This window comes from Bactrocera oleae, chromosome 6 (assembly GCF_042242935.1).
Source record: "Bactrocera oleae isolate idBacOlea1 chromosome 6, idBacOlea1, whole genome shotgun sequence".
Taxonomy (NCBI): domain Eukaryota; kingdom Metazoa; phylum Arthropoda; class Insecta; order Diptera; family Tephritidae; genus Bactrocera; species Bactrocera oleae.
The window spans coordinates 21401823-21421998 of NC_091540.1; the positions used below are offsets into that span (position 1 = coordinate 21401823).

The 20176-nt window shown below is 33.4% G+C and overlaps 1 protein-coding gene across 1 annotated transcript in view; it reads left to right on the plus strand.

Annotated features, from left to right (window-relative positions):
• Dscam4 (Down syndrome cell adhesion molecule 4) overlaps positions 1–19539 on the plus strand; it is an 89299-nt gene extending 69760 nt beyond the window's left edge. Inside the window, exons 21-32 of the mRNA XM_014237663.3 lie at positions 3162–3659; positions 7019–7165; positions 7845–7997; positions 8062–8156; positions 8219–9105; positions 9507–9670; positions 9739–9885; positions 11584–11918; positions 11976–12048; positions 18471–18620; positions 19012–19180; positions 19253–19539. Of these exons, the coding sequence (XP_014093138.1) occupies positions 3162–3659; positions 7019–7165; positions 7845–7997; positions 8062–8156; positions 8219–9105; positions 9507–9670; positions 9739–9885; positions 11584–11918; positions 11976–12048; positions 18471–18620; positions 19012–19180; positions 19253–19400 (2966 nt within the window). The 3' untranslated portion in view covers positions 19401–19539. The remainder of the gene's footprint in view (positions 1–3161; positions 3660–7018; positions 7166–7844; positions 7998–8061; positions 8157–8218; positions 9106–9506; positions 9671–9738; positions 9886–11583; positions 11919–11975; positions 12049–18470; positions 18621–19011; positions 19181–19252) is intronic.
• The last annotated feature ends 637 nt before the right edge of the window (positions 19540–20176 follow it).

Genomic DNA, 20176 nt, shown 5'->3' on the forward strand with positions numbered 1-20176 from the left:
GGCAACTCCGCCCACTCCCCATATAACGGTACTGTTAAAAACTACTAAAAGCGCGATAAATCAAGCACTAAACACGCCAGAGACATTAAATTTTATCTCTGAGATGGTATAAGATGACTTTATAGGAACAGCGTTCAAAATTAGACAGTGGGCGTGGCACAGCCCACTTTTAGGTGAAAACCCATATCTTGAGATCTGCTTAACCGATTTCAACCAAATTCGGTGCATAACGTTCTTTTCATGTTTCTATGTCATAGTGAATGGGCGAAATCGGATTACAACCACGCCTATTTTCCATATGACACCATTTTAAATACCACTTGATTCTTTCACTTTCCACTATGCAAATCAAGCAACAATGATTATATCGGCGTAAAACTTTGCGTGAATAATACGTTTAAAGTATGCCACCTTGTGACCAAAAATTTTCTAAATCGAACCAAAACTGTTCAAGCCCCTAAGTACTAAATATGTGGACCCCAGTGCCTATAGTTGACCTTCTACCGAAAATATCAGTCAATCCACAAAGAAATCTCAAACGAGTATACCATTTGACTTTGCGAGAGTATAAAATGTTCGTTTCATCCGAACTTAGCCCTTCCTTACTTGTTTTATATAAAGTTTTGCCAACACCTGCAAATATGACCCGGCTTTGATGTTTGGGAATTGCGAGAGTATAAAATGTTGGGGTACAACCGAACTCTTTTGAGGAGAAGTTTCGCGTCGCTTTATCCCATTAAATGTTCATTAAATTTCTAATTTGTTTAAGATATTTTTCTTATAATTAGAAATGTGCACTTTAAAGTCAACAAGTGAGATTGTAAATTCAAATATGGTTTTACAAAGGTTGAAACCTTTTTCATCTGATTCGCATGTAAAACTTAGATATCACCATCCAAAGCTAATTTTTTGGCCTGTTTATTACACTACTTTATTCATTTCCACACTATAGTATGAAATGCGTGATTCTATGGAGCTTTATGGAAATAACTTTAGTGGCTTCAAATTGGTTAAAGCTACTACGGTTGCTGCCTAACGAATAACTATAAAACCTATGGATAATTAGGAGACTAAGTACATATACAAATATGTTGATCCATTCAAAATTATAGCAATGATCATAAGAACCCTGCTTGATGCCTTATAATCTATTTGAAGTCAGGGTTGCAAATAATGCATTAAAAAATTATCGAATTAACGTTTGAGTTAAAGTTTTTTTTGTAATCCCAAACACGTGTTGAAAAAAAATTTAATCCCAAAAACCGTTTAAAAACTTGATTTTTCATTTTTAATCTCAACTACCGTATTAAAAAAAAAAAATTTAATTTCAAGCCTATAGTTAAGCATTTAAAAGAATAATTTGTTTTAGAATTAACATTTTTTCGCATTTATTGATATCAAAAAATAATATTTTAAATTTTAGTCCCAAACATCTTGGATAAAAAAATCAAAATCTAATTTTTAGTCCCAACATCGGGATTGAAAAATGAAAATCTAATTTTTAATCCCAAAGTGTTTGAATTAAAAAATTCACAACCCTGTTAGAAGTATTTAAACCAGATGGTCTTATTTCGAGGCCGCGTAAATTATTTTGGCCCATCGGTACCAAAGGTATTTCCCCTGCTTTGATTCTTTCAAGTTGCAAGAGTATAAAATGTTTGGTTACACCCAAACTTAGCGCTTCCATACTTATTTATTTTTATATTACGTCAACTATCTATAATGTCATATCCTGGAAGTCATTTTAATTAAGCGTTAAGTAACGTTGACAAATGGGCGGACTGACAGACATACATAACGGACAATTATTAATATAGATTAGGTCAAGTAAAAAGTTTGTTCGGTTTTTATCTAAGAGATGGCGTTATTGTATAGTACTAGTGTTACGTGTCATACTATACGGCGCTGAAAACGTGTTTATTCGCGCTAAAAGTTTGTCTTTGACAGTTTTTCGATTGCTTAACTCAGTACGTTGTGAGCGCTCGTCAAAGATGGACACCAGCGAAGAGAAAATTCACTATATTTTACAATTTTTCTGCGATCAAGGCGAAAAAGCAGCCAAAGCAAAGATACTGTAAACGAACGTGTAACACAAAAGTGGTTTGGTAGGTTCCGTTCCTCTAATTTCGATGTCAAAGATGCACCACGCGTCGGGAAGCCTGTCGTCGAAAATTACGATAAAATCATGGAAATAGTGGAAACAGACCGTCACGTGAGCACTTATTTAATTGCTGAGTAACGCAAAAAAAACATGATGGACCGAATTTCCATCTGCTAATCGCTGCTGAATCGCAACAAAATCGACCCGTTTCTGAAGCGGATTGTGACTGGCGATGAAAAATGGGTCACTTACAACAGCATCAAGCGCAAACGAACGTAGTCAAAGCTCCGGGAAGCGGCCCAGACGGTGGCCAAGACCGGATTGACGGCCAGGAAGGTTTTGTTGCGTGTTTGGTGGGATTGGCAAGGAATCATCTACTACGAGCTGCTCCCCTATGGCCAAACGCTCAATTCGGCCCTCTACTGGCAACAACTGGACCGCTTGAAGGCAGCACTCATTCAGAAGAGGCCATCTTTGATCAACACAGGCCGAATTGTGTTTCATCAGGACAACGCCAGGCCACACACGTCTTTGGTGACGCGCTAGAAGCTCCTGAAGCTCGGATGGGAGGTTCTACGAGAAGGGTATAATGAAGTAGGCATCTCGTTGGCAACAAGTTTACGAACAAAATGGCGCATATTTGACTTAAATCGGACAAATGTACACAAAGTTATCATCTTTTGAAAAATCAATAAAAAACCAACTTTTTACTTGACCTAATATTTCTTATCTGATGGTACAAATAACCGTTAGACGAACATAAAAATACTCTAATATATTCGGAAGAAATAATTTACTCTCTTTTACTGCGACTGTTTTTAAGTAAACAATCATTGTAAGTAATATTGTGAAAAGATCAATACATGTGCATATAGAACACCTTTAGTAATATTTTTATTCGATTGAGTTCTAATAATAGTTATTCAAACCAAAAATATATCGCACAGGCACGCATTGATTTCTTTACTTTTAACGTAATTTTAAATAAAAATATGTACATACATATGTATATAAAAGTACATTTTAATTAATTTTCCATTTTGATATTTTACATAATTAGATATTTGGCAAAATGCAGAGCATATCGCGATCACCGGTGGACAAACGGTTATTAATATACAAAACTTGCGTCCAGCTAAAGCATACCATTTTCGGATGACTTCTGAGAATAAATTGGGTGCGTCCGAGTATTCGGAGGTCGTACAAGTAACCACACTGGAGGAAGTTCCTTCGGGACCACCGTTGAATGTGAGAGCAGAGGCAAAATGTTCGACTGAGATATCGGTCACATGGGATGCGCCAGAACGCGATCATTGGAACGGAATATTGTTAGGTTACTATGTTGGATATCAGATGTCGTTGTCACCTGAAGACAAAGAAGTGAATCCTACTCAAGGGTTTAGCTTTAAAACTGTGGAAGTGCGCTCACATTTTGGAGGGGAAACTGTGTTGAGTAATTTAAATAAATATACTCAGTATCATGTTATTGTACAAGCGTACACTAGTCAGGGTAGTGGGCCACCGAGCAGAGAGATTGCAGTGCAAACAATGGAAGATGGTAAGTGAAAGAAAAAATCGTAACGGTTTGTTAAAAAATGTTGATACATTTATATATTAGTTATTTCCATATTACAATAACAGTTAAGGGTGTGCTAGGTTTAATTCAGTGGTCGTCATTTCATACAACAATTGCACAAGCTAACTTCACACCAGGGGTGATATTTGATACTTTTTAATTGTGCCGAATTTAGTCCAAAGAATATGTGAAAATGTAGTTGAGAGCGCCGAAAATAATCAAATTCGAATAATATTTTTATAAAAATGTTTTTTTTCAAACATTAACAATGTAGACGGGTTTTTAATATATATATATTATATATTAATTTGATTTTATAATACATATTTTGTATTACTACTTATGTGTATACAAAAATTAACAAATAAGTAATCAATTCATCCAGTTTTCTCCATAAGTTCATCCGTACCATCTATAGACAAAATAATGGTTAAAAATAATATGTGTATTTCAGAAATGTCCACAATTCTACAATTTATTATATAGGGTGGCTCACAAATCGTGCTACAAAAACAAACCGTAATAGCTTTTTTTCTGATTTTTGATACCGAAAAGACGGTTTGGATGGTGCAGCGATATTATGCATTGCAGCCCGTCATTTCCGTCCAAAGGGAATTCGGACGGGATTTTGGCGGCTCTTCCCCTAGTATATGGACCATTGGTAAACATGTTTGCCGAGTTTTGAAGTATCCCAAGAAAACCGTACCATCGAGATCCGTATGTTCGTGTTCAAGAAAAAATCGAGGCTGTTGCATCGTCAATTGAGGCAAATTCAAGAGTGTCGACTCACAACTTATCAGCGCAATTTGGAGTTAGCAGACGGTAATTACAACGGATAATTAATGATAACTTAAATCTGTTTCCGTACAAAGTTCAAATAACAAGCCGGTTAAACCCTCTAGATGTGCTCATTCGCCTGGAATTTTGCCAGAAAATGATTGAAACGGCCGAAGAAGATAATATATTAATATGTCTGATTAGGCTCATTTTGATCTAAATGGAAATGTAAACAAGCAAAATTGCCGTACATGCCGTGCGCAGTTTCATCAAGGTACATGTCGGGCCATACTTCCTTCAACAAAACGATGTAACAGTAACAGTCAATGGGCACCGTTATTTAAAGATGTTAACTGAGTTTTTTTACCCAGAATTGCGCCGAAGGTGTATCGCTTTCAATATCGTTTTGTTCTAGCTATATCGAGCAACTGCACACATAACCAGACCAGAATTTTTTTTATGGGATTATATCAAGCAAGAGAAGTGCGAAACAAAATCCAGAAATCTGACTGAATTGAAGCAGCCCATTAAATCGATCGTTGAGGACTTCAATCCTTCAGGCCGTTTTCTAATTAGGTCTAGCATATGCGTGGCTGAGCATGGATGTCATTTACGGTCCATAAGTTTTAAAAATAATTAATTATTTAAATAAAATAAAATTTGCACTCGATAGTTTTGTTAGTTTATTTATAGTTTTTCCCCTTGACATCTACTTACTTTACGTTGGTTTTAATTGAGCGACTTTGGCTTTGTACACTTAATACAACATACACTTTGTACACTACACACAAAAAAATTAATAAGGTTACATATACAAGTACAATTTTTCATGTTACTATATAAACTGCTCTGAGAGCTATAAAAAGAAATGTATACTTATATAAATTCGCTTAGGTTAGGTCGAAAATTCTGATTTTGTATAAATAAGTGGGGCTATGTGCGGCCGGCATTTCAAAAAATTAGAAATTCTTACTTAATTGTAAATATTTCCGTAACATTCCATCTAACACATAATGAAAGTGTAAAAAGTAGTTAAATTTAATAGCTTGTATTTTATTTCAAAAATTTTAAAGCATATTCGCGCAACCAAGCCAAGAATGAAAAATGATTTTAAGTGCATGTTATCGAAAATTAGACTTCACTTTTGATATTTCTAGAATATATCAGTATGTAGCTTTTTATGGTATATCAAGTGAAATTTTGCAATTTTATGAAAATTGTTGGCAACTCTAGTTAAGGCATAAACAACGCCGCGTATAGTCGTGTCTCTAGAGGAAATGTGCCCTGCCCGAAATTTTTGGTCAATATGAATGATATATGATATTATGAATTACATTTTGTGTTTTCCGTTACTCATAAACAATAAAACGAAGATGTTTAGGGTTGAGTATACTTATTTTAATCGTACAACGTATAAAATAAATCAGGAAGCACGAAATTACTTGTTTAAACAAAGAATAAAATATCCACAAAACAGAGTTCTCACTGGGTGTATTTAATTTCATGCTCCCCTACAAAGTCGCAGTTCCTTTCATGCCGACCACTGATTTATTAGTCTAAGGGCCAGTGGACGGCAGATTCATTTTGTCAAAGATTTTGCTTAACGATTCTCTTATACCTACATTTCATGAAATTGGAAGGCACTAAGCCCAGCGAGGGTAGCTATGACGTCGCTAAGGTAATACAGGTACGAATGAGTGTTTCAAAACACTCTGCCTCTTGGTCATATTAAAAAGTACAATGAATGCAAGGTCCATTGCATTAAATAAATAATTTTGGACGTTGCATTGATTGTACTTTTTAAAATGACCAAACAGCAGCTTTTTTTAAATACTTTCGAAACACTCATAATTTACGTACCTGTATTACTTACTACCCTCCCGATTTCATGTAGGGTAGGTATAGGAGAATATTTAAGCAAAATATCAACTTTGGTAAAATACATACAGTTTGCCGTCCACTGGCTCTTAAACTATGAGCAGCCGAACATCAGAATATTTGGGGGGGCCAAAAATGCAATTATTGAATTAAAAAACATTACTAAATCAATATCTGCCATAAATTGAACCTGATTAACAGAAAATATTATATTTCACATCTTCCTACAAATATGATATACTTAACGATACGTACGTAATAAAACCAATCTGACAGACAACAACTCAAGTCAACATAGCAATTTGGTATCAATAGAATACATATTGACATACAGCCCATCATAGGGAATATAATCTCATTATATTTGTAGGGCCTAGAGCAGTGATCGGCAGCCCATTCCCCGCGGGCACTCTCTGAGCGCGCTGCCGTAGAAGCGATGACAGTGCCAATTGCTTTCTGATTAGGTCCTAGAGAAACACTGTTTGCCCATTGCCCCATACGTCTAGTTTTATTGAAGTTTCAGGTCTACCAGAAGAGCGGAAATCATTAGATTAAGTGGCTAAAGCTTAGGTAAGGTCTGGGCCGATTACATATATTAATAATTAATCTAGTATTTAGTGCGTAACAGAACAAAGAATTGACAATATTTGAAATCAAAAGCTGTTATATATTTCCTTTTTTTCTAGTGCCTTCTTCATCTCCAGAGAGTCCTCAATGCGACGTGCTTGGATCAACTTCAATTTATATAACATGGTCACCACCAGATGTTGACGGACAAAATGGCAAGATCAAAGGATATAAAGTATTTTATATATCTGTAAATGAATTATACGGTAATTATTTTGAAACTGAAGTTATCCGATCGATATACATGCAATGAAAAGTTTTAACTGGTAAAAAATCTGCACATATGTATCTAAAAATAGCAGTAATTTTTTAAGTTCATGCATGTACATATTTATATTAAAGTTATTAACAGTTTAACAAAACAAAATTAGTATAATATTATCCATGTTATTATCTGCAGAAAAATCAATCAATATACCAATGTACGTACCTTATCATGGTAACTATTATACTCTTTTCAACAAGGTACTCAAATATAGTACCTATAAATGAAATATTGCTCTCTAATATCAGCAAAAAGGACCCTATTTTAGTTCTGGCCAAATTCTAAGCGTTTGCCATAACTCGAGTCTATAGAGTTCCATAGGGCCATATCTGACAAAGCATATAACGCTACCTGGAGAAAAGGTCGGCAAGAAAAGACAAATACCATTATTTTTTAACAAATAACTGCATTATTCAGAGTTAAACGAGTTTCCTTTAATTTAAGCTGAATTTCAACACGCGGTTCATACTTTTAACAAGTTAGTGGTCGCGAAGAGGCCTGATTTTAATTAGTTCGTGATCAAAATAACATTATAATTGCATATAAATAAACATGTGTTTACGGAATTAAGGTGGTCATATTTATGTGGATAATTGATATAATTTTATTTCCATATCAAGAAACGGATCCCGACGTTGTGAAGTCAACCAATCAATATGTTACGATAGAAAATTTACGCAAGTATACCAATTATACGGTTTGGGTACTCGCATATACCAAGATTGGAGACGGTACGAAAACGAAGCCATTTCACTGTCGTACATATGAGGATGGTAAAATATTACGATCGATATCTTTTATTTTGATTACATGATCATCTTTTTTTAATTTGTATAGTACCTTCGGCGCCACAGGCTATCAAAGCGATTCCTGCATCCAGCACAAAAATAATTATTTCTTGGCTGCCACCAGAATTTCCTAATGGAGATATTGTACAAATATTATTGTAGTTTTATCAAATGCAGATAATTTTATTTGGCTAATCCACTTTCAGACTGGCTACACTTTCTATATGTCCATGCTGGAGGGTGGTCGTGAAGAAGGCACTCACAAACGTATACTTGGCCCCTTTGTTGAAATGCACGAGACTCAACGCACACAAGAATCTGCCACTTATCAATTCTGGCTAACAGCGTCTACAAAGATTGGTGAGGGTGAAAAAACACAAGTTGTTACTGTGCCTCCGAACAACAAAGTCCCCGCTCGCATTGTATCTTTTAGTCAGCGTTTAATAAGTCCCTGGAAGGAGCATCTTGAATTACCTTGCCTCAAAGTAGGTTCCCCAGCGCCTGTCACAATTTGGAGGCAAGATGGTCATAACATGGATACGAGTTCACGCAAGGTTATTGCGAAGAATGGCACTCTTTATATACGTGAATGCCAGTCCAGCGACGCTGGTAATTATACGTGCAGTGTCGAGAATACATGGGGAAAAGATGAGATTATCTATAACATTGTTATAAAAGTACCACCAGAAGCACCCAACCTTACGGTGGTGAATAGTTATACAGATAGTTTACATCTTGAATGGATGGACAATAGTCACGGTGGAAGCCCTATTCTTGGTTATGTGATAAATTATAAACGAGAAAATGGTGACTGGGAAGAATTGCAAGTGGATGCTAAAACTAACTCACATTTATTAACAAATTTATGGTGCGGGACACGTTATCAACTCTATATAACTGCTTACAACAAGATAGGTACGGGGTTACCATGTGACATTGTGAATTCCTACACGAAAGGAAATCCACCAGTGCAACCGAAACATTCTCAAATGATTACGAACAATTCGACCAGTGTCACATGCTGGCTGGACTCATGGGGCGATGGAGGGTGTGGAATTTTATACTTCATGATTGAATCTAGGTTATTTGGGAGGTAAGTTATCAGCGGGAAGAATTACAAAAAGCGCGGAGCAAATTATGCAAATTTCTTGAACTCCAAAAAATTATTTCAGAATTTGCAGTAAATGTAGGCCGATTCCGGCTTATGCTATTGTACGTAATGTATTTTTTAACGTTATCAATATACACGATATGAAACAAAAGTTCCAAATACCGAAAATATTATTCCTAAATTATTACTTCCCAACTCTTTTACTTTAATAACATATGCAAAGAGGTAGTCACACTAAAATTCAAATTTATATTTATTAAAATTTACTTTTTTATATCAAAAGCAAAATTGTAATTAAACCTATTTTCATTTAGGACCATATATTTAAATAAAAACTTCTAAAGGTGTTGTATTCCAATATTGTATTTGCCATCAATTCACAGATCCCAATGGAATGTTATTTCAAATCATATTCCTCCGACTGAACGCATTTATACGGTTAGTGATTTAGTTCCTGGCACTAAATATCAACTAAAAGTTACGGCTCACAATAATGCTGGCTCTACAACCGCAGTTTACAATTTTACAACGCTTTCGCCACAAGGAGGTAATCACAAATTAAGGAGATTTGCTCGCTCATATATTCTTATGTAGCTTATAAATATTCGCTTTCAGTTATATATTCAACAGATCATGGGAATCCTGTATCTCATATGAGTGATGGTCCCTTTTATGCGAACTTTAAGGTGCTACTTCCTGTATGCCTTTCAATGTTTATGCTATTAGGTATAATAGCAGCTGTGCTACTTATTCGCAAACGAAGTAAGTATGGAAGCATTATTAATTTCCCGCGGCTAATCAGTTTCATATCAATAATGTTATGTTATTTAATTTTTTTTTTAATATTTAACATAATTAAATAATAATAAAACGGTTACTAATTTGCATTGAACATATTATTGAATATGTATATGGTAAATAGAGTTGATGTCTGACGACGCACCCAGGTCTTTGGGAGGCCCATTATGAAACCACCGGGACTAAAATCCTGTGCTCCTGGTGAAGATTGATGAACTTCACAACAAGTTTTATTTTTGCAACCTCCTAAACATCATTAAGAAACCCTCAACCGATAGTTCCGATTTTCCTATACAAATCTTTGCAGTCGCATAGAACATCTTCTTATATCTTCTTCTTCTACCTCTTGATAGCTTCTACAATAGTCATTGAATGGTGTTTCTAGTTTGCTGGGATGTCTGCCAATCAGACACTAAGCTCTTAGTAAAGATGGTTACTAAAAATACTTTTAATTTTTTGATATATAGTAAAAAATACTATTTTAAAAACTGTCTCAAACTGAGCACATAAAACTTTTTGAAACTTTCAAAATGCCGAGAGCCGCCTTCGGAGCGACTCAGTACCTCACCTAAAACCAAATAGATATGGTACCGTTATCTAAACGATTTTCGCCAATTCACTGACCTATCATTGACAATATGTTAATTTATCAATCTAATTTGTTCAATATTTGCTAGTTTTGCCGTACTATTCTCAATAAACTCCAGTGTTTATCACAAGTTGCCGGCATTGATATGCCTGCAATGTCTGCAAATCAATGTGGATTTAACTTTAATATGACATGGGAACAGAGTGTCCCCAGTTTGAATTATAATTCGTCTGTCAGTTCGGGTAATAAAATAGAATTGTATAAAATTAATTAGTGAAACCAAACTGTGTACTTCACAAGACCTAATAAATTAACTGCACAAAATTCACCGGCAATGACAGTAAAGTAAGTCAAGAAAAACTGATTTTTTTTTTAAATAAGCAAAAAAATGTTTTGTAAACATACCTGAAGAGAAATGTACAGCCGCAATTGCCATGGCTTGACTATAAAAATAAATTCATTGCTGTGAAACAACGCGGCTCGAAGTGTCCCTCTGCCAGTTTCCAATACTTCCAGCTGTTTTCACTCAGTTCAGCTTAATGTTCACTATCTGCTGTTCGTAAAAACAATGGCTATATAATATCTTTAATATGGCTGAATGTGATTTTATTTCCTAGTTTATTTGTTTATATTTCCGATATTTCAAATGCTTAAGTCCCAAATGAAGCTTTAAAAGTAACTAAATATTACAAAAAACAATTATGGGCTAAGGTCAAGGTCGGGTGTAATCGAATGATTTATACTCTCACAATTTGTGAGATTTAATTTAGGTGAAATATTTTCAAGTATATTATAAATGTTGAAAATTATTTCAAAATTTATCAACATAATTTGTTGATATATTCGGCATAATGTCTGCTATAATAATGAAAATCTTAATATAATGTCATTATATGGGAGCTAGAGTAATTTTGGATCGATTTCACACAATTTCGGCGTAAAACTATAGTATATCCAATATTATCCGTTCAATTAACTTTGCTAAGATATCGGTCAAACGGTTTTGTTATAAATATATATTTGATTACAGATATTTTTCATCTAACTTATCATGATGGTTTCTTTTTTTACAGAAATTGACAATCAAGCGCGTTTGGCTTCTTCCTCAATGTCCGAGTCCCCATCTATGGCCAACTTGCAAAATAAACAAAATCGAGATCAGCAGTACTTGGCCGTTCGTTGCAACCCTGGTAGTGGACCAACTCGTGGTTCGCATTCTAACGACTCAGGTAGTTTTGGCAAAGCTGAAGGCAATGAATACATAGAAGATATCTGTCCATATGCAACATTCCAACTAAATAAACAAACATACAGCGAAAGCTCGTATAGCGGAAATGTATACAGTGGACCATACCACTCTGTGCGAGGTTCATTTGTGTATCACGATGTAAAGCCAGATAATTATCATGTGAGTAATTTTTTTCACGCTTTTTTGAGACTATATTAATGATTTAAAATCTGATAGTCGAAAGAGCCGGAGTATACAAAGGTGCGTCGGAAAGTAGGTCGTTTACGTGATCCGCATTCCGAAAGTCAAGGTCAGTTTGCGACAACTAGTTTATCTTCATTTTCTATATCTAATATTTACTAAGGCTATAATTAGAATTAAATTTCATATAATTTTGATAATATTGTATTATAATAGGTAAACATTCATGATCGTCAAACGGGTTATCAATCAATTCAATAGTGTATAGTATCGGTTTTGTTAACCTTCATTTGCTCCACAGAAAAACTTACGTTTTTTACCCTCCTGTGTAGATTTCTACACATATGAAATTTTCAGTGTTATGGAGTAAAAACCCATTTTATTTATTTACAGAGAGCTTTTTTACAAAAACCAACATATGTTTTCATGAATGTTATTTTTGAACAATTTTCATAACAAATATAACATTTTGAACTTCTTTTTATTGACGCTCGAACGCGTTTTGATGTATAATATATTGAGATATATATAATAGTCAGTAAAGACGACGGCGCTGATGATCTTGGTATTCCCCTTCTGGCTAACATGTATGGTTTAGCTAGTGAAAAAGCAAGCTTTCATAGAAACTTTTTTCTAATGGTTGTGTTCTAATATTTTTGCCGATTTTAGACAATGTCGAGACAGTAAAAAAACGTACATACATACATACATAAACAAACACATAAAATTATTTGCATTTACATGCATACATAAATAAATGTACGCATTGATATAGTAGTGTTCTAAAAATACATTAGGCGTTATAATTCGGTGCATTTGAAATCAAAGAACGTATATCATAGAGAAGGTTCAATTGCGAACCAGCGTGTGAATTGTCAAAACCTAACAAGATTTTAATAGAGGATTTCACCACTTTTGGCTCGGAAGGAGAAATTTTAACAGTGGAGAGTGAACAGAGCTGAGCATTGTATGAAAATTATGCTCAGAGACTTGCTTCGATATTACAGCTGCATGTTAGCCTTTTGGCTTATATTTTTATACGTTTATATGCAATCATATTTATTGATATAAATAACATTTTACGAATTTTTATGAATGCATGCAAAACTGATAAGATCTTTTAAATTATGAAATTTCGAAATAATATTTATAGTCAATTTGGGCATTTAATAATTTTATTTAGTTTTTACCTAATATACATTCCTAATAAATATTTAATATTATAATAATAGAGATTAAATTTATTGCAATATATGTATGTATGTACATCTTTTATCATATTAATCTTATATAGTCATATGTATGTACGTATGTATTTGAATGTACGCATTCAGGAAGTCAAATCATGATTTTATCACTTATCAATACACTATATGTGCCCGCATTGATTTATATGTACACGCATATATCTACATAAAATTGCCGAACAAATAATGCATACACAAACCAACCTACATATGTGTGTGCGAACACATGTAAATATGTCACCCGCAAAAACTACAAACATTGTTCTACAAAAACAACAATCGTCACAAGTCAATATGTCAGCCAAATAGGCGAAGCCCAAATTTATAGTAAATTACACAACAACAACATTTTCATTCAGGAATGCAGGCGTACTTTCAACAAGCAACCTCGCTTCATTCATAAAAACAGACACCCTCTCATCTCCCCGAGCATGCGTTTGCCTACAAGCTTCTTTTCGCGACGATGGCAAAAGCTAAAAATCATAAATTGAACAAATTTCTGATATTCCCTCTGGAAGGGAAAAGCTGCAACCATGCAAGCCCACAAAACACAGAAAAAATTGACAAAACTGGCAACAAAGCTTTTGTCCATTTAAAATATTTTACAATTTTAAAATATTTTTCCGTGTCTCACAAAAATTTGCGTCAATATGTATGCATGCTCATATATAAACATACATATTTACGATGATTTGTGGGCAAAGCTGTTAGAGCGGCAAGGGAAGCGGTGACAATCGGCGGCCGTTCGTTAATATTTTTTCGGCACCAGCTCGGATTTTCTACCAACAACACAATGTTGTGACGCGTTGTCGTCGCGTCAGTCAGCGACACAGTGACTCTTTGACAAGAAGACAAAAAACGTGAGCTTCGGCCATTGGTTGTCCAGGGCAACGGAGATTTCGCATGAAACAATGAGTGTACATATTTACATACATACGTTGCATGTAGACAAATTAATAATTATAAAGGGTACTTCCATATTTGTTTACATGCACACATAATTATACAAATATAATGTATAAGAATATTTGCGACGGCTTGGTATTTTCTTATGGGGTTATGTCAAGCAAGAGGTGTACAAAATCAAACCCAGAAATCTGACTGAACTGAAGCGGTCCATTAAATAGATAATTGAGGCAATCCCGAATTAGGTGTCGCATATGCGTGGTTGAGTATGGAAAAATAATTAATTGTTTAAATAAAATAAAATTTTCTATACAATAACAAAATTGAATGTAATGCATTGACTAAAAAGAAATTTATTGCGGTTTAATTTTGTAGCACGATTCGTTAGCCACCCTGTATAGGCAGAATATCTTCAAATTATATGAAAAGTCGTTTGCGCATTGTAAATATACGAATCTGTAAGCGTACATTTCTTAACATTGAAATTAGCATTATTTTTCTCAATTAACATTGAAAATGCTCAATTCTGCTATTTTTCAGTCCCCTGATGTTAATTGTGGACATTTGGTGAAACACGCTCATCGTTTTCAGTACCCCTTCCAAATGTGGTGAAACACGCTCATCTTTTTCAGTTCCCCTGCGAAGCATGAAATATTTTGCTAATGGCCGCACTGTGAACCTTCTCTATGATATACGTTCTCTGGTTCTGGTATCCCATGAAACAATGAGTGTACATATTTACATACATACGTTGCATATAGACAAATTAACAATTATAATGGGTATTTTCATATTTGTTTCGCTTGGTCTTTTCTTATTGGGTTATGTCAAGCCAGAGGAGTACAAATTCAAACCCAGACATCTGACTGAACTGAAGCAGTCCATTGATAGATATTTGAGGCAATCCCGACGAACCCTCCAGCCCGCATTAATTTTCTAATTAGGTGTCGCATATACGTGGCTGAGCATGGAGGAATAATTAATTGTATAAAATAAAATAAGATTTTCTATACAATACAAAAAAACTTAATGTAATGCATTGATTAAAAAGAAACTTATTACGGTTTATTTTTGTAGCACGATTCGTGAGCCGCCCTGTATATGCAGAATATCTTAAAATTATATGCAAAGTCGTTTGCGCATTGTAAATATACGAATTTGTAAGCGTACATTTCTTAACATTGAATTTGCTTATTTTTCTCATTTAACATTCAAAATGCTCAATTCTGCTATTTTGCGCTCCGCAGGGGTAAAATTTTGGTGAAATCCGCTTATAATTTGTTTGAGGTGAGATCCTCTTAAGTTGGCGAGTAACCCTCCGTCAAGAGGAACATTTTGACAATCGGCACACCATGAACCTTCTCTATGATATACGTTCTCTGATTACAACGACAACAAATGCATTTACAACTCTGCGCTGCGCTCTTTTTTCTGCTCGTCTGGTCAACCACATTTGGTTTTCATATGAAATTCCTTTTCGCAAAAGCGCGAGGAGGATAATGGTTGGCTGACAAAAATGAATGAATTTCATTTAGTAAAATTGGACAAATCAGCCAAAATTTCAATTTTATAATCAATTGTAAGTCCTCTAACTATAGTACTCTATAATTGTTGGCAGCTTCTTAGGATATTACATTTGTTTTTTCTACCAATGTACTAAACTAAGACCGTGTCTTGCGTGAAGGCAAACATTTTTATATTCCAGAAGCTTGGAGGTCCAAATTACTCGTCTATTATCATTCATAAGGATTTAGTACTCTACAAATAAACGATACGAATGCTTTAGAATTATATTCTTAATACGTGGTGGGGAAAAAAGAAGAAAGACATCCTTAATGTACATAATTCACACCGTCTTGAAATCGTCCATATTGGCAGGTACAGCGCTCTGATTGTCAACAATATCTATTTTAGAAACATAAGGAGGATCTAAATTTGCACTGGCTGAATCATAAGCTCTTGGTTGGTAAAAAAGTGGATATAAAAGTTAAAAATATATGGGCATATTTCCTTATAAATCAAAGAAGCACACACTTTAAATATTTGAATTTTTGAATTTTAAATGCAAATATCTCAAAAACCATAAGTCAGCAGCAACCATATTTTAACCCCGAATTCGGGGGATGCTGTTCTAAAATTTACCCAAAAACGTTGGGTTCCACTGATTTTTTTATACGCTAATTTTATTTAGCTGCTTGAAATATAAATCAGAAAATTGTCGGCTACATGCAATAAAAACAACATAAATATAACTCTCTAATCCAAAACATGAGTTTTCGCACATGTGTAGAAATTTACACACAAGGGAACCAACATAGTTGTTTTAATAAATACCTAAAATTGCATGTTATACTCTTGCAAGATGCTGCTACAGAGTATAATAGTTTCGTTCACCTAACGGTTGTTTGTACCACCTAAAAATAATTAATAGGGTTATATACATGCATATATAAGGTAATAAAACGAGTTGAAATCCGAGTGACTGTCTGTCTGTTCGTCCGTGGAAGCGATAGCTTCAGTAAAAATTGAAATGTCTTATGAAACACGCGTTGCTAGCCAAAAAAAATGAGGACCAGTTCGTACTTGGGCGTAATCAGACCACTGCTACGCCCACAAAAACGCCATTAATCTAAAACCTATAAATTGCCAAAACTAAGCCGAAAATTAAGATACAAAACCTAAATCGTATAACGATTCGCAAAAATGAGGGGAACCTATGGTTTCAACATTTTTTAAAAGTGAGATGTGAGTCAAGAACTTTTTTTAATTGGATTAACGGTTTTCGAAATAAATGCAAATAAAGGTTGCGTATGTGTAGTTCTCTACACAAGGAGCAAATGAAGTTTAATTTTATTTTATAATTTAATTGTACCAAGCTTTTCACTTTAATTTATTGCAACTTCTCATAATCTTATATGTGCTTGAGCTTTAGTTAATTATATAATATTACTAGACATAATTACTGGTCACCATCCATTATTCTTTAACAAACCACTTGTTTTTGAAATATATTGCCCAGAGTATACCATAAAAGCTGTATCCACCTAATGTAATTTCTGGATGTCTGCCTGTATGTCCGACCGTCTGTCGGATGTATAGATAATTTAATTAAAACTTCTTCTACGTATTCTTTGGTATTACTTCTATTCTTAAAAGTGGGCAAGTCAGCCTCTGTTTAATGCACATATGTATGTACAAGTATATCGCAAACTATTAAAGCTAAGTCAATTTCATTTTCAGTTTTATTTTTGCGCAGCGAATGCTATTTTAATTTTGAATAAAAGCCACTTATGCTTTCATAAGATTTTGTCTTCAAAACATTAATCAAAATAATTAAAAATAAATTATAAATAAATATAATATAAAAGAAAACTTAATTTATAATTAATTTCCCTTTATAAGTTATAGAAAATTTTGCGTTGTTTGTGACGTTTTTATTTTTAACATGACTGCATTTATCTGCGCAGACAAGCGACTTCACATAACCTACAAAAATCGTGCGATCTTGGAGGCCACGCGTAACAGCTATCAAAAAGACCAACTTCGTAAAAAGTATTGCCTCATTGAAAACCACACGTATAAGAAAACGCCTATTAAACTGGGTATTATAGAGTTTTAATTTTTTTTTTTTTTTAAGATAACTATTTGTTGGCGAATCGAAGACACTAAAAAAACGATTTTATATATCCTTTAATATAAGTGGGAACTAATTTTTTTCTTTGTAGAAAATTTAGATGTGTATGCTATATGTTTGGTGTGACAGTTATAGACTGATTATTCTTAATTAAAAACGTAATGTTTTTTTTTCATTAATATTTTTTGACAATCCTAGTAAAATTATAAATAATCGTTTTAGTTGGAACCGAAGGTTTAGAAAATATTTTGCACATTATTTTCATATAAAAACTGAACTAAAAAGACGGGGACTAGTAATACCTACCACAGGAATAGTTGAGTGGCACACGTATACACTCTCAAAAACTAAATCCTTTGAACGTGTAAGTTTGTCGACCACTACTTTAGAGTATCAATATTAAACGAAGTGTAGGTAAATCAAAACCCCAAGCGGTCTTTGGCAAAGGATAAATAGATTAAAAATATTTGCTTAAAGGCATTATTATATATTATAATATAATATTAGCTATAACATCTCCTTAGACAAAATAACACAAAAATTTATATTAAAACTATAACAAACAACCTTTGTTTTTTCCCACAAAATGCAATATGTTAAAATAGTTGCTCTTGTATATTCTCAGTTTAATAAATTTTATATTCTTTTATTTCAACCGATATTAAAAAATAAAAAAACTTAACAATCATCCACATTCAACTTCATCTAAAAACAAAATCCATCAAACCGTACTAAACTTTTTAGAATCGGACAATCCAGGTTCAACAGATTCCGAAGTTAGGAAAATCCTAACTCTTCACATACCAATTACAGAATATGACACATTAGGATCCGAGTCCGACAACGATGTATCTACCCGAGCAATCAACTCTGCGAAGTATCGTACTCAACGTGGTAATAAGAACAACTTTTTGAACTATTTAATTATCAATAATGGTGTCCTCATCAAACATACTAAAAACAAAAACAGATTAATAAACTCGTATAACACATTTGTATACATAGCTTAAATAAGTATTAAAAATCAAGTTATTATTTTTTTGTTTGCAAAAAATATTAAGCAATATTTTCAAACTTACAAATCAGCAGTATTAATCTTTACATACTTATTAATATCTTCACAGAATAATTAAGGTTTAAACTCGTCCCGGTTAATTGTGACACATTTCATAAACATTAAATAATCATATTTTTCACACATGGAATCTCTTTGGGACACCATTATAGTTTTTGAAACTATATTCTAGATCTTATGATTTATATAAATATATACACATATATATAGATACTCAAGATGAAACATCTTCATCGTCCGAAACAACACCGACAAGTTTATCGAGGAAATCGAAACCCCCATTTGTAGCTCGCAAGAGCGGAAAATCAGGCACAAGTGGCAAACGCCATGTGCGAAGCTCCAGCGGTTATTCAAGTCACAACGAAGAAACTACGTTTAGGTAAAACCTAATATACATACTTGTATTCTTTACCTGAAAGCTTAATATTTTTCTTTTTGTAAACATTCTCAGCATATCCAACTATCCACAAAATTATCAGGACCATATAAATCCACCAGCGCGGTTTTCTGACTCTAATGACAAGTCCAAAGCTCAAACTTCACCTCGGGTACGCGGCAATCAAAAACTACAAAGAGAAGCCTTTCAAATTAATGTGTAACAACAACCGACTAAAACAGTGCTGTTATACGAAGAGAAATATACATAGTGAACATTGCCAAATATTTACCAAATCGGAATGTGAATCTTCTTTACATACTTCTTAAGGTCACCTAATAAAACGAAATTCTATTTTGTAATTTTTTCTCGGTTTTTAACCCGTATTTCTCAATTTCCGTTATTATATAATATAATATTATAGATTAGAAAATTTAAAAACAATTTAGAACTCATTTAATTACATATGTACAAAAAATAACAAAAGTTTGATAATTATTTTTAAAAATATCCTGAACTTATATTACAGACTATATCACTTATATACACATATACAATAAAAATAATGGTTACGTCAAATGTTTAAGTGAAAATGCGACAGTGTATATAATAGTATTACATATGTATGCAATAAGTCAATGTCATTCTTAATATTTATTTTAGTTTTAATTACAAGAAAATCTAATTACGCAAATGCATATACATATATATTCTGGATAACACAAACGAATTTTCTGTTAAGCAAATGTTTTCATTTAATCAGCTCATAGTGAACAACTTTTTGTATAAGCTCGATTCATTGAAAATGGATAAAAATAAATATAAATCACAAAAAGACTTATTTACACCAGCAACTTAACATAACTATAAAAATATATATAGTATAACATAGTTATTATAATATTTATTACAGTTTATATTATTCTTTAATGTTTTTTACTAAGTAGATATTATAATTTTTCCTATTAAAACATTAGCATAAGCAAATAAGATAATAAT